This window comes from Vulpes lagopus, chromosome 3 (assembly GCF_018345385.1).
Source record: "Vulpes lagopus strain Blue_001 chromosome 3, ASM1834538v1, whole genome shotgun sequence".
NCBI lineage: Eukaryota > Metazoa > Chordata > Mammalia > Carnivora > Canidae > Vulpes > Vulpes lagopus.
The window spans coordinates 145872777-145885637 of NC_054826.1; the positions used below are offsets into that span (position 1 = coordinate 145872777).

General features: G+C 42.8%; 1 protein-coding gene and 1 pseudogene across 4 annotated transcripts in view; both read right to left on the minus strand.

Moving 5' to 3' along the window:
- Positions 1-8937, minus strand: part of EPHX4 (epoxide hydrolase 4) — a 50982-nt gene extending 42045 nt beyond the window's left edge. For 2 of the 4 annotated variants that reach the window (XM_041748616.1, XM_041748615.1), the window contains exons 1-2: positions 8595-8937; positions 6348-6433 (exon numbers count right to left, since the gene is read on the minus strand). In XM_041748616.1, the coding sequence (XP_041604550.1) occupies positions 6348-6433; positions 8595-8825 (317 nt within the window). In that variant the 5' untranslated portion in view covers positions 8826-8937. The remainder of the gene's footprint in view (positions 1-6347; positions 6434-8594) is intronic. The other 2 variants (XM_041748618.1, XM_041748617.1) reach the window with 2 other exon arrangements.
- Positions 8938-12129: 3192 nt separating this feature from the next.
- Positions 12130-12608, minus strand: LOC121488183 (annotated as a pseudogene).
- Between the last annotated feature and the right edge of the window lie 253 nt (positions 12609-12861).

Here is a 12861-nt window from a genome sequence, read left to right on the forward strand (position 1 = left end):
TGCTTCACCTTGCACTTTTCTGTTATGGAGATGACTTATTTTCTTAAACCTCATGAATCAACCTCTCCTGGCTTCAAACTTTTTTCCTGCAACTTCCTCACCTTTCTGAGTATTCACAGAATTGAAGAGAGTTAGGAACTTGCTCTGGAGTAGGCTTTGGCTGAAAGAAATGTGTTGGCTGGTTTGATCTTCTGTCCAGACCACTACAACTTTCTCCATCTCATCTCAAAAAATAAGATTATTTCACTTTCTTATCATTTGTGTGTTCACTGGAGTAGCACTTTCAATTTCCTTCAAGAACTTTTTCATAGCATTCACAATTTGGCTAACTGGTGGGGACAACTAAAGTCCCCAAGTTCCTGTTGGGGAATTTATAGCCAATGCCTATGAAAATATGCATTGTTGGGGATCCCTGGGTGGCTCAGCGGTTTGGCACCTGCCTTCAGCCCAGGGCCTAATCCTGGAGTCCTGGGATCAAGTCATCGGGCTCCCTGCATGGAGCCTGCTTCTCCCTCTGCCTTTGTCTCTGCCTCTCTCTCTGTGTCTCTCATGAATAAATAAATAAAATCTTTTTTTAAAAAAGAAAATATGCATTGTTTTAATATCTTAAGTATCTGGGTCTTCATTTAGAATTCATGTAGTTAGAAATTTCAAGGTAGAAATTTGACTCAAAGTAGTGTGTAAAATCCTGCAATATTTTACATTTAAAATCGCATTAGAGAGTATGCAAACATAATACCTGCATATTTCATTATCTTATTAATAATTTAAATTGCCTTACAAATAAATTCAACTATTGCTATTATCCATGAAAGGAACCAAACAATATCTTAAATATTTCTAAGAAACAGGGCAGCAGATGGGATGCCTGGGTGGCTCAGCAGTTAAGCGTCCGCCTTTGGTTCAGGGCGTGATCCTGGAGCCCTGAGATAGAGTCCCACATCGGGTTCCCTGCATGGTGCCTGCTTCTCCCTCTGCCTGTGTCTCTGCCTCTCTTTCTGTGTCTCTCATGAATAAATAAATAAAATCTTTAAAAAAAAAAAAAAAGAAACAGGGAAGCTATCATAATAAATTGCCAAAAATTCTTAAATGTAACCTTTCCAGAATTCATAAATAAATTTTTGATCACATATTTGAATTCATACTTTCTTTGCATATTTGATTCATACTTTAAACTGAAAAAGAAATCACCCCAGAGATAGACTGATGGGCATTTCATTCATATGATATTAAACAAAATCGAACCCCTGACCCAGAAATGAAACATCTTGTAAAACCAATAACTCAGGGGTGCCTGGCTGGCTCATTCTGTAGAGCATGCTTGATCTCAGGGTTCTGGGTTCAAACCCCATGTTGGGTGTGGAGCCTACATAAAAAAAATCAGTGACTCCTAAAAATATGACAAATAAAGCTAGCTATTTTCATCCATTTTTTTTCTAGTACCCTTAGGTAATAGCAGAGTCACTGCTAAAAATAACCCCCTTCCTAGTGATTACTCTTGACATAAGAGGGCTTCCGGTTTACCATGATAGCCACCGTCAAATGTAGAATATCCTTTTCCCCTTCACAACAGAGAAAAGGGCCTAGTCATCAGACTATGCTCAGCTGTGTGTACCAAGAGCCCTCCCTGGCCTCAGCACTTGAGTAATGACGAATGCATTCCATACAGCTGGTGATGAAGACAACTCAAAGAAACTGCCTGCATCAGCTCCAAATATTTTTAAAAGCGATGCAAATTGAGGTGGAGAGAGAGTGGGAGAAAAAACCATCTCCTGACAAACAACTTTATTTTGGGATAATTTAGCTAACAGTCTCAGAGATGCAGATCTTGTTTGATGTTTCCTTTAGATTTTAAGAAAGAAGACCCAGAATTTCATATTGTTTCCATGTAACATCTAATATTAAATGTCACCAATTCTCAACAGCTATTCTTAGGTGTTGATGACAAATGCAGATCATATATTGCATTTGTATAGTGCTTCTCTGTTTATTTTTTTAAGACTTTATTTATTTATTCAGGAGAGACACACAGAGAGAGAGGCAGAAACAGGTTCCATGCAGGGATCCCGATGTGGGACCGGATACCAGGACCCCTGGGCCACACGCTGAGGTGAAGCCACCCAGGCGTCCTGTGCTTTTCTGTTTAAAATCATTTTTAGGGATCCCTGGGTGGCACAGTGGTTTAGCGCCTGCCTTTGGCCCAGGGCGCGATCCTGGAGACCCGGGATCGAATCCCACGTGGGGCTCCCGGTGCATGGAGCCTGCTTCTCCCTCCGCCTGTGTCTCTGTCTCTCTCTCTCTCTCTGTGACTATCATAAGTAAATAAAAATTAAAAAAAAATCATTTTTACATACATTGCCAATTCATGACTACTTTTTTAAAGTATCAAATATTCTGACCTACTTGGTCTACAAATAAGCTCATAATTTAATGTGTATTTAGGCAAAACTTGATTAATAGAAGGATAATATTTACACTTAAAAGTTTAAATTGGTTTGAAATGTCAGACAAAGTCTTTTGCTTTATTGTTTTTGGCTTTTAAAGGAGACAGAAATGAAAGAGAAGGGGCTTTTGGAAAAAGAGAAGCCAAGAGAGAGACCTGAAGTTGCTTAATCAAAACAGCTTTATCCTAAACTCAGATTTTATTTGACTTTTTCCTGAATGGAATTGACTAGACTCCTAATAGGTGATAGTGTCACTCCTAACAGGTGACAGTCTGAATGGAAGGAAAGACAGAGGTTCAACATAGTGGTCTTGGTTTAGGGTATGACATAGTCAAACAGAGGTTTCTGATTATCAGCAATCTCCATGTAGCTGCTTTAGGACTCTCCCTAAACAACTGGGTAGCTCTCAGATTAATGGCCAGCAGAGTTTAGTTAATTCGATATGCTCTTTGAGTAACTGAGCTATGAGGGTTCATTGTTGTTTTTTTTAAAGATTTTATTTATTTATTCATGAGAGAGAGAGAGAAAGAGAGAGAGAGAGAGGCAGAGACACAGGCAGAGGGAGAAGCAGGCTCCATGCCGGGAGCCCGACATGGGACTTGATCCCAGGACTCCAGGATCACACCCTGGGCCAAAGGCAGGCGCTAAACCGCTGAGCCACCCAGGGATCCCCTGTTGTTTTTTAAAAAAATCATAGCAAGGGTGTTCCTGGAGTAACACAACCAAGACTTAACTTTGCTAGAGCAAATGGGGCTGATGTCCAGGGACAAGTGCTGGGCCTTTCCCAGGCTGCCCCATCCACTGAAGATTAGAGGACACGTACAAGAATCACCAGACATTTCTATTTTGCAAAAGGGCTCTTTTTTTTTTAAATTTATGATAGTCACACAGAGAGAGAGAGAGAGAGAGGCAGAGACACAGGCAGAGGGAGAAGCAGGTTCCATGCACCAGGAGCCCGACGTGGGATTCGATCCCAGGTCTCCAGGATCGCGCCCTGGGCCAAAGGCAGGCGCCAAACCACTGCGCCACCCAGGGATCCCTGCAAAAGGGCTCTTATGAAGAGTAAATGATGAGACAATGCTGTGAAAAATGTACAAAATATTGTTCTTGGAGTGCCTGGGTGGCTCAGTCAGTTAAGCGTCTGCCTTGGCTCATGTCATGATCTCAGGGTCCTGGGTTCAAGCCCCACGTCAGGCTCCCTGCTCAGCAGGGAAGTCTGCTTCTCCCTCTTCCTCTCTCTCTCTGCCCTCGCTCATGTGCTCTCTCTCACTCTCTTTCAAATAAAATCTTTTTTAAAAAAGTATTCTTAAATATGACAGAAGGTATTAACTGTCCTATATTAAAAGGATATCATTGTTATTGGCTGTTTCTTAGAAACAATTACCAAGTGGCTGAAGTAATTGTAGGTTTATTTTTATCTTCGTGGTAGACTGTTCCACATGTAAAGAAGTGAAGTTCCAGAAGAGAAAAGAGCATGGACAAGTATCGGGGTTTGTATGAGGCTGAGAGACACAATAGCTTTTAAATCTTTTCTTTCTAAAAAGTTAAATATCGGGGCACGTGGGTGGCTCAGTTGGTTAAGCGTCTGCCTTTGGCTCAGGTCATGATCTCAGGGTCCTGGGATCGAGCCCCGAGTTGGGCTCCCTGCTCAGCGGGAGCCTGCTTCTCCCTCTGCCTCTGCTGCTCCCCTTGCTTGTGCTCTCTCACTCTCTCTGTCAAATAAATAAATAAAATCTTTAAGAAGTAAAAAATTAAAAAGTTCAATATCAACCACCACACCCCAACAGATCATAAATTTTATTTAGAATGATGATCCAAAATGTTAGAGTGAGGTGTTCTTACATTGTTAGCTAACTTCTAACACTCTCTTGAATGTTTCTGTAAGGTGTGAAATTTGAAGGGTGAAAATCAGTGTGTGATATCAGACTGTCATTCCTATATACTGAAGACAGCAGGAGAGGTCAGCCCTGAAGCTCAAAAATGAGGTGTGCCTTACTTTCTGATGCTGCCAATTTTAGAAGGGTAGCTATGATATTTAAGTGAGATGATGTATGTAAAACACTTAGATGAGTGCCTGGCACACAGTAAATGGTCCGTAAATGTTAATTAGCAGCAGCAGCAGCAGAGTCAGGAAATTATTTTTTTATTGGTGGGACAATGGCCTATCTCCAAATGTCCCCATTAGTATTACTCTTAAAACTAGAATTCTACTATTACATATTCTTCATCTCCTTTAGAGTTGAAGATTTTGTATCATCCAAAGTCCTGATGCAGCTAGCTCTCAAAGAGGTATGATCTCAGTGCACTTTAGTTAATACTTTATCATTGAAAGGCACTGTATCAGTAAATGCATGGCGGATGCTAGTGCTGGATTTCCACACTGAGTGAATGGAAATGAAGGAAAAAAATGACCATTTACTGAGTATTCACTGGGGCTACATGTAAGGCCTTCTGCATATTTTGACTCTCTTTATCCTCACAACTCCGCAAGATTATTGCAGATGATTTGTGCAGGATCCTGCAGAGTAAGTGATTAAGCCAGAATTCACCGCCTACATTACTTTATGCAGATTTGACTAATGCTTCAGACTTACATTTTATTGTGAGCCAATCATGTCAAGCACTCCACTAAATGAGTCCACATACATATGCCTGAATTGCACTGGGCTGTTTACCACCTAATTAAGTTGTCTCCAGATGGAAGAACATATAAAAGTTTAACATGAAAACGACTTATGTTTATTCATGCAGGCGAATACAGAGGGGAGAAAAATCTTCATGAGGGGAAAAATCTCAGAAAAAGACATCTATAGACTTTTTGCTCTGGAAAAATGATGAGGTTGCCATGCTCCAGTCTTTTCTTCAATGCCTAATATTTCCTCGTGCACTAGCATTCTCAATGTATTTACTAATAAAGTCTCTTTCACTGATAAAGTATTAACTAAAGTGTATCAGGATCAGATCTTTTTCAGAGCTAGATGCATTTTAAATCAGGACTTTGGATAACACAAGATCTTTAAAACTGTGAAGGAGGTGCAGAATATATAATGGTGAAATTCTAGGCGTGAAGAGTGATAATAAGGGAGAAATTTGGGGACAGGGCATTACCCCAGGCCTTTCAAAAGATACCACATATCCTGCCTTGCAGTCAGCTCAGAGAATAGGATTATTTTTCATCAATTTCTTTACATTTAGTTTGTGAACTATCTCAAGATCATAGCACTACGTTACCAAAAATCTAGTCTTCTTTTCACAACCACAGGCAGCATCTTTTAAAAAGATATTCGTGTTTTAAAAGTTTAATCATATGTTGTTTTCATTTGTACTTACTTGACTCTGTGAGGTTCAAAGGAGAACAGAACATTTTCTCTTAAGTACCTAGCAACTGTATATTTTTGGTTATAGGTTTCTTCCTAATGTGAAATATTTAGGTCCTTAATTTATCCTGCATTCATATGAGCCTATTGCTACATGCACAGAAAATAGTTCATCTTCAGTCTCCAAGAGTCCTCTTCTTTCTCCACCTCCCCTTTACCTAAGGCTTCGCTCAGACCTTCCAGATAATAGGCACTCTATACCTTTGGTTTCTTTTCAATTTCCTTTCCCTACCCAATGTGGCATTTGGTCCACAGTAAATAGTATAAAAACTGTTTTGTAGCTGGTTCAGAAATCTGAAACATTAAACCATACCTCTTTTAATTCTCAAAAAGAAAAAGAAAATTAAACTGGTACCATGCATTGTTCTTTAGAATAGAAGGCAAAGTGTTCCTGTGATTCAGGAACATTTGGGAAGGATAATTGGGTAAGAGACCACAAAGTAAGGTCGATTAAAAGTCATAAGAAAATGACACTGTGATAAGCCAAGTCCTTAATGCAAAATAAAAAGTTGGTTGGTATGTTTACCAGAATTCTGGAAATCCATGAAGCAGCAGCATAAGTGGTTTGCCTCTCTCACCAGCAGCAACATAATGAAACCTTAACCCCGAATCCTGCAGTAGGAAATAGAGGGTACGGAATTTTAGTGATATTTTGCCAAAAGTAGTGCATTTAGCATTTCCACTTGATTCAAGAAGAAAGTCCACTTGCGTTATCTTTAATATCATGAAATAAAATAATTAAATTTCAAAAACAAAAAAAAATTCCATGATTTATTAATAGAGTAAATTATATTTATTTTTGTCGGCATTCCCTTTATAGTATGTTCCCTTCTTGTTCTACTTACAAGGTCAATTTATATGTTACAGGCCTCTGGAACAATGTCACAATTTGTGACTTTCATCTTCCTGATGTGTCACATTTCATCTCATCCAAATTCCACAGGACATGTAAATAATTCTGATCTGAATTTATATTCCTGCCATGTTTACCTCCTAGTCACGTACTTTTCTCAGCTTGCCCGTCAAGAGCTGTGCCATCAGTTATATAATTCACACCTCCTTTTCTTATTTTTAGTTCTCTCCTTCCCACATTATTATTTTAAGTTGGGAGTTGCATGTACAGCTCCCCTTGCTTCCTGCTCATGTCATGTCAATGTATTTCTAACAGCAGAATTCTCTGAATGCTCAAGACTTCTCTCTGCATGTGGGAGACAAGACTGCCCAAGGAAAATAAACGGCATGGGGGTGAGACAGGAATACAGCAGATACAAAGCAAACTATAAAGAAGAAAATGGAGAAAAAACCAAGAAGAAAACCAAAAAAAAAAAAAAAAAGAAGAAGAAGAAGAAGAAGAAGAAGTGAAGAAAGAGACCAAGAACCAAAAGATGAGCACAGAGACTGAGTTTTATATCAGGTTAACCCAAGCAAGAGGGTTTTCAGATGTAAAAAAAAAATCCTAAAAGGTCATTTAATGCAACCCCATCATTTTTACATATTTGGAAACTAAAGTCCAAAGATATTAACATGGCTCATAAAGGTGATTGGGTGCAGGACTGTGACCAGAACCCCATTTTGTCCTACGTTACAGGACAATGTTCTTTCCACTCCTTGGTTCTGTCTCTGGGGAAACTCTTTAGGTGTCCAGAGTAAGAGGAAAAGAGCATTACAAGGAATTCCAGATGGCTCTTTTTTCCTGCTCTTCCTCCTCAGGTTGGAACCAAGATAACAAACCTGACTTTGCCCTCAACTGCAGAATGCCCTTCCAGAAGTTCAAAAACTTCTTTTATTGGTGATGAGTCTCGGCCACTTGATTGGATTTAGGGAACAAATAAATACCTTATTGCACTTACTGTGTGCACTAGGCACTGCTCTAAGGTTTTATTTGTTGTTGTTGTTTTTGAAGCCTCTCGTTTTACAAATATCAATTCATTTCATTCTCATACCAACCGCAGGCCGAATAAGGATAAGAAAAATGTGCCCTTGGTCTTTTGAACTCTAGCAGCTGGACAATTAGCTCCTAATAGGAATCCTGCACTTGGTGACATAAATATCCCCTCATGTGAGGCTACTTTTGAAAGGCCTGTGAGTCAGACTGCAGGGTGCATCATGAAGGGCCATATCCCATCACCACCTGGAGCCTCAGGAAATGGAATATCCGTGGGCTGCCAGGTGGCTTGGGACAAGCACGCACGGTTCCAGTCTCAACGCATGGTTGACATTTACTTTTTATTCCATTCCTTTGGTCTCTGACTTCCCACGTCTGTTTCCTTGCCCACAAACGTACACCATGTATTTATTGTTTCATGCTGGTTAGGTCATCCGTGAAGGCTCCCTTCTGCTACTCTGAATAAAGTCCTATTTCCAATGACTTATTCTATTTACTCTTTCAACCTCTAGAAGGTGGGCAAGGCAGCCTCGGGAGACAGTACAGGGCACCACCAGCACCAACTCCCTACGGCCGGTCTGAGCTCTAAAGGGCAAAAAGGTGACAGGAGAGCGCTCTGCCTCACGGGGGGCTGCGGGAGCGGGGGGAGGCAGCAGCGTGTCCCGAGGACCCCGCTGGGGAAGCTCTCGGGCGCTCCCGCACAGGCGCGCGCGCGCCGCCCCGACCCCTCCCGCGCCCCCCGCGCCCCCCGCGCCCCGCGCCCCCGCGCCCTGTCCCCGTCCCCGCCGCGAGCCCCGGGAGCGCCGTCTCGGCAGGGGCAGCCCCGCGCCCCGCGCCCCCGGCCGCCGCGCTCCCTCCCGGCCCCGCGGGGCCCGCGCCGGCCTTCACCTTGATCCGCACGTAGCAGTGGGTGCCCAAAGAGGGGTCGTTCAGACACGCGGGAGGGTGTTCGCGGGCGGCCCTGCGGAAGGTCTGCGCGGGGCCCTTGCCGATGCTCCACAAAAGTTTGAGCAGGTGGATGGAGGCGCAGAGCCCGCAGTAGCAGTAGACCAGCGACCAGAAGAGCAGGGACCGGATCGCGAGCGCCAGGCGGAGCAGGCGGTCCCGCAGCCTCGCCATCGGGCGGGGCCGGCGGCGGGGCCCGCTGCCCTCCGGAGGCGCGCGAGCAGCGGCGCTCGGCCGGGCTGCGGAGCCGGACAGCCCGCGCGGCGGCGCGCCAGGCCCGCCACCGGTCGGCGGGAGCCGGCCCCGCGCGCGCCTCCCCGCGGGCCCCGGGCGGCTGCGCTGGGCCGGCGTCCGGAGGCCCCGCCGCGGGCTCCCGCGCTCGCGGAGCGCGCTCGGGGCCGCTGCGCCCGGGCCGGGTGCGGGGGGAGACGGGCCTCGGCCCGCAGGGTGAGCGCCCGGGGCCGCACGGCCGGCTGCGGGGGAGGTGGGGCCGAGACTCCCCCGAGTGCTCCCCGGAACCGCGCGCGGAACGGCCGCTCCCACACGGGCCGGGGTTCGAGTCCTCGCAGTGCCCTGGGAACTGTTGGGAGGATTTCATTAGGGCCTTTTTCTGGATCCTGGCATTATGGGGGGTGAGGGGTGGGGGGTGGGGGGCAAGAGAGGCAGGGAAGGGTGTCCCTTCCGTGGGACCGATGCTGTTACTTTCTGCATTGCTAACAATCTTCCGAAGTTGTTGATCTTCAGCAAGGTTCAGAATGGTTATCAGCCCAGCTAGGCCTCTCTGGAGCCAAAGGCAAGCCTCTCGAAACCCCTGGTCTCTTTTCCATCTCTCTAAGTTTTTCCTTTGCAAGACTCTTCCATAAATGGAATCATAGAATACGTAACCTTTTATTTTTGGCTTCTTTCACTCAGCGTAATGCATCTGAGATTCCACTATGCTGTTGCATATATGGTCTCCTTTCTACTACCTGTGACTGTTTGGTTGAATGCAGGTGTCGTACTGTTTATCCATTCCTCATTTTGAGGACAGTGGAGTTTTTTTTTCCAGTTTTGTGGTTACGAATAAAACCACTATAAACACTCGTGTGAAATCTCTGTGTGAAGCTAAGTTTTCCTTTCACCTGGATAAGTACTTAGAAGTGGGGTTGCTGGGTCACGTGGTAAGTGTGCATTTAACTTTATGAGAAACTGCCAAACTGGCTCCACAGTGGCTGTACAACTTTGAATTCGTAACAGCGATGTGTGAGAGTTATGGTTAGGTTATATTCTTGCAAGAACTTGGGATTGTCCAAACAATCTTCTTAATTTTGGCGATTCTAAGAGATATGGAGCATCTCACTGAGATTTTAATTTACATTTCCCTGTGACTAATAATGTGTGACCATCTTTATGTACTTTTATGCCACTCAAATATAATCTTTGACAAAGTGTCTGTTAAAATCTTTTACACATTTTTTTAAAATTGTGTTGTTTTCCTACTATTCAATTCGAGAGTTCTTTATGTATTTTGGATATAAATACTTTATTGTACATCATGAGATTTGCAAATAATTTTCCAGACCGTGTCTTTTCATTCTTAAAACAGAGACTTTTGAAGAGCAGAATTTCTTAAAATTTTTTAAGAATTATTTATTTATTTATTTTAAGTAGGCTCTCTGCCCAGTGTGGGGTTCAACTCACAACCTCAAGATCTAGAGTCACATGCTCTGCTCACTGAACCAGTTAGGTGCCCCCCAGATGACATCCAATGTATCACTTTTTTTTTTTTTTGTATCACTTTTTTTTAAAAAAAGGCCTTTATTTGGGATCCCTGGGTGGCGCAGTGGTTTAGCGCCTGCCTTTGGCCCAGGGCGCGATCCTGCAAACCCAGGAGCGAATCCCACGTCGGGCTCCCGGTGCATGGGGCCTGCTTCTCCCTCTGCCTGTGTCTCTGCCTCCCTCTCTCTCTCCCTCTCTCTGTGTGACTATCATAAAAAAAAAAAAAAAAAAAGGCCTTTATTTTTTTTAAAGATTTTTAAAATTTATTTATTAATGAGAAACACAGAGAAAGAGGCAGGGGCATACGCAGAGGGAGAAGCACTCTCCCTGTGGCGAGCCTGGTGCAGGGCTTGATCCCAGGAGCTCTGGATCACCCCTGAGCCAAAGGCAGCCGCTCAACACTGAGCCACCCAGGCGCGCCCCCCCCCCCCCCATTTTGGGCCTTTAATGTAAGAAACCTTTGCATAAGTCAAGGTCTACAGGATTTCTTTCCCTTATGTTTTCTTCTTAAAGTTTTATGGCTTTGTTTTATTTATTATTTTTAAAATCTTAATTCTAGTATAGTTAACACAATGTTTTATATTAGTTACAGGTGTACAATATAGTGATTAAACAATTCTGTATATTACTCAGTGCTCATCATGATAAGTGTACTCCTTAATCCCCCACAGCTATTTCACCCATCCTCTTATTCACCACTTCTCTGGAAACTGTAAGTTCTCTAAAGCTAAGAATCTTTTTTTTGGGGGGGGGTATCTCTTTTTATATTTGTTCATTTGTTGTTTCTTAAATTCCACATGTGAGTGGAATCATATGGTATTTTTCTTTCTCTAACTTATTTCGCTTGGCATTATACCCTGTAGATCCATCCATGTTGTTGCAAATGGTAAGATTTCATTCTTTTTATGGCTGAATAATATTCCAGTGTGTGTGTGTGTGTGTGTGTGTGTGTGTGTATCACATCTTTATCCATTCATCTATGGATGGACATTTGGGCTGTTTCCATACTTTGGCTATTGTAAATGTTGAAATAAGCATGGGGTGCATGTATCTTTCCAAATTAGTGTTTTCGTATTCTTTTTTAAAAAAAGATTTTATTTATTCATGAGAGGCACAGAGAGAGAGAGGCAGAGACATAGAGGGAGAAGCAGGCTCCATGCAGGGAGCCCGATGTGGGACTCGATCCCAGGACTCCAGGATCATGTCCTGAGCCTGAGCCGAAGGCAGGCATTTAACCACTGAGCCACCCAGGCATCCCTTGTTTCTGTATTCTTTGGATAAATACCCCAGAGTGGAATTACTGGATCATATGGTAATTCTATTTTTGATTTTTTGAAGAACCAGGTCTATGATCCATTTTGAGTTAATTTTTGTATAGGGTACAAAGTATGGATTGACATTTAAGTTTTGCGTGTGGATATATAATTGTTTTGGCACCATTTGTTGAAAAGAATGTTCTTTCTCTGTTGAATTGTCTTTGTACCTTTGTTGAAAATCACTTGACATATGGGATTATTTCTAAGCCTCTATTCTGTTTTATTGATCTTTATGTCTATATTTTCTTCAATATCACATTTGTCACACTTTTGAAAGCAGTACAGTAGGTCTATAATTCAGGTAGTATGAGTCCTTAAGCTTTATTCTTTTTTTTTTCTATATCATTATTTTTAATGTCCAATGTTTATAAGATGAGGGGAAGGGCTTTCACCCCAACTCAAGTTTATAAATTTTCGATTGGCTTGTGAGTCCGATAGGGATATTTCTTCTTGTCTGATTTGGTTTCTGGGAAGACTTCAGGTCCTCAGTGATCATCTGATCAAATGGAATTATGTTCTTCATCTTCTCCAGCTCTTTTTCATATTCTTCAATCCTGGCCTTTGAGAGAGACAAAAACTCAGCACAGCTTTTCACATCTTCTTTTTCCTCAGCATCCACCTGGACAGTGTATTTATCCTCTGGCACAGGAAACTTCAGGGCATTAAACTTCTCAAAGTCATCTACCAAGTCAGCCTTTGCCACATTGGCCTTGTTGTAAGCCCAGTCAATAGCAGGTGGTTTCTCAGGAAGAGTAGCCAACCTGGAGGTAAGCATCTCATTCCAGAATTTCAGGGATTTGGCAATGGCCTTCTGGTTTCGGGGTATGATCTCCCCAAAAGCTACCTAGTCAATGGTTTTTAGAGCAAGTTTTCACCCAGCCATCTTGAGATCTTTCACCGACCCCAGTGGCCCACAGTCCACAGCAGCAAGGCTTAAGCTTTATTCTTTACACAAATTGTTTTGGCTATTCTACTTACTTACCTCCCCTCTGCCAAAAAAATTATTATTAGTTATTTTAGGGAAAAATTGTTAATTGAAATGCATTGAATCTCTTAACCATTTTGGAGAAAACTAGTATTTAAATAATATTCTGTTGTTCAATCCATGAACATGATGTATCACTCCATTTTTTAGA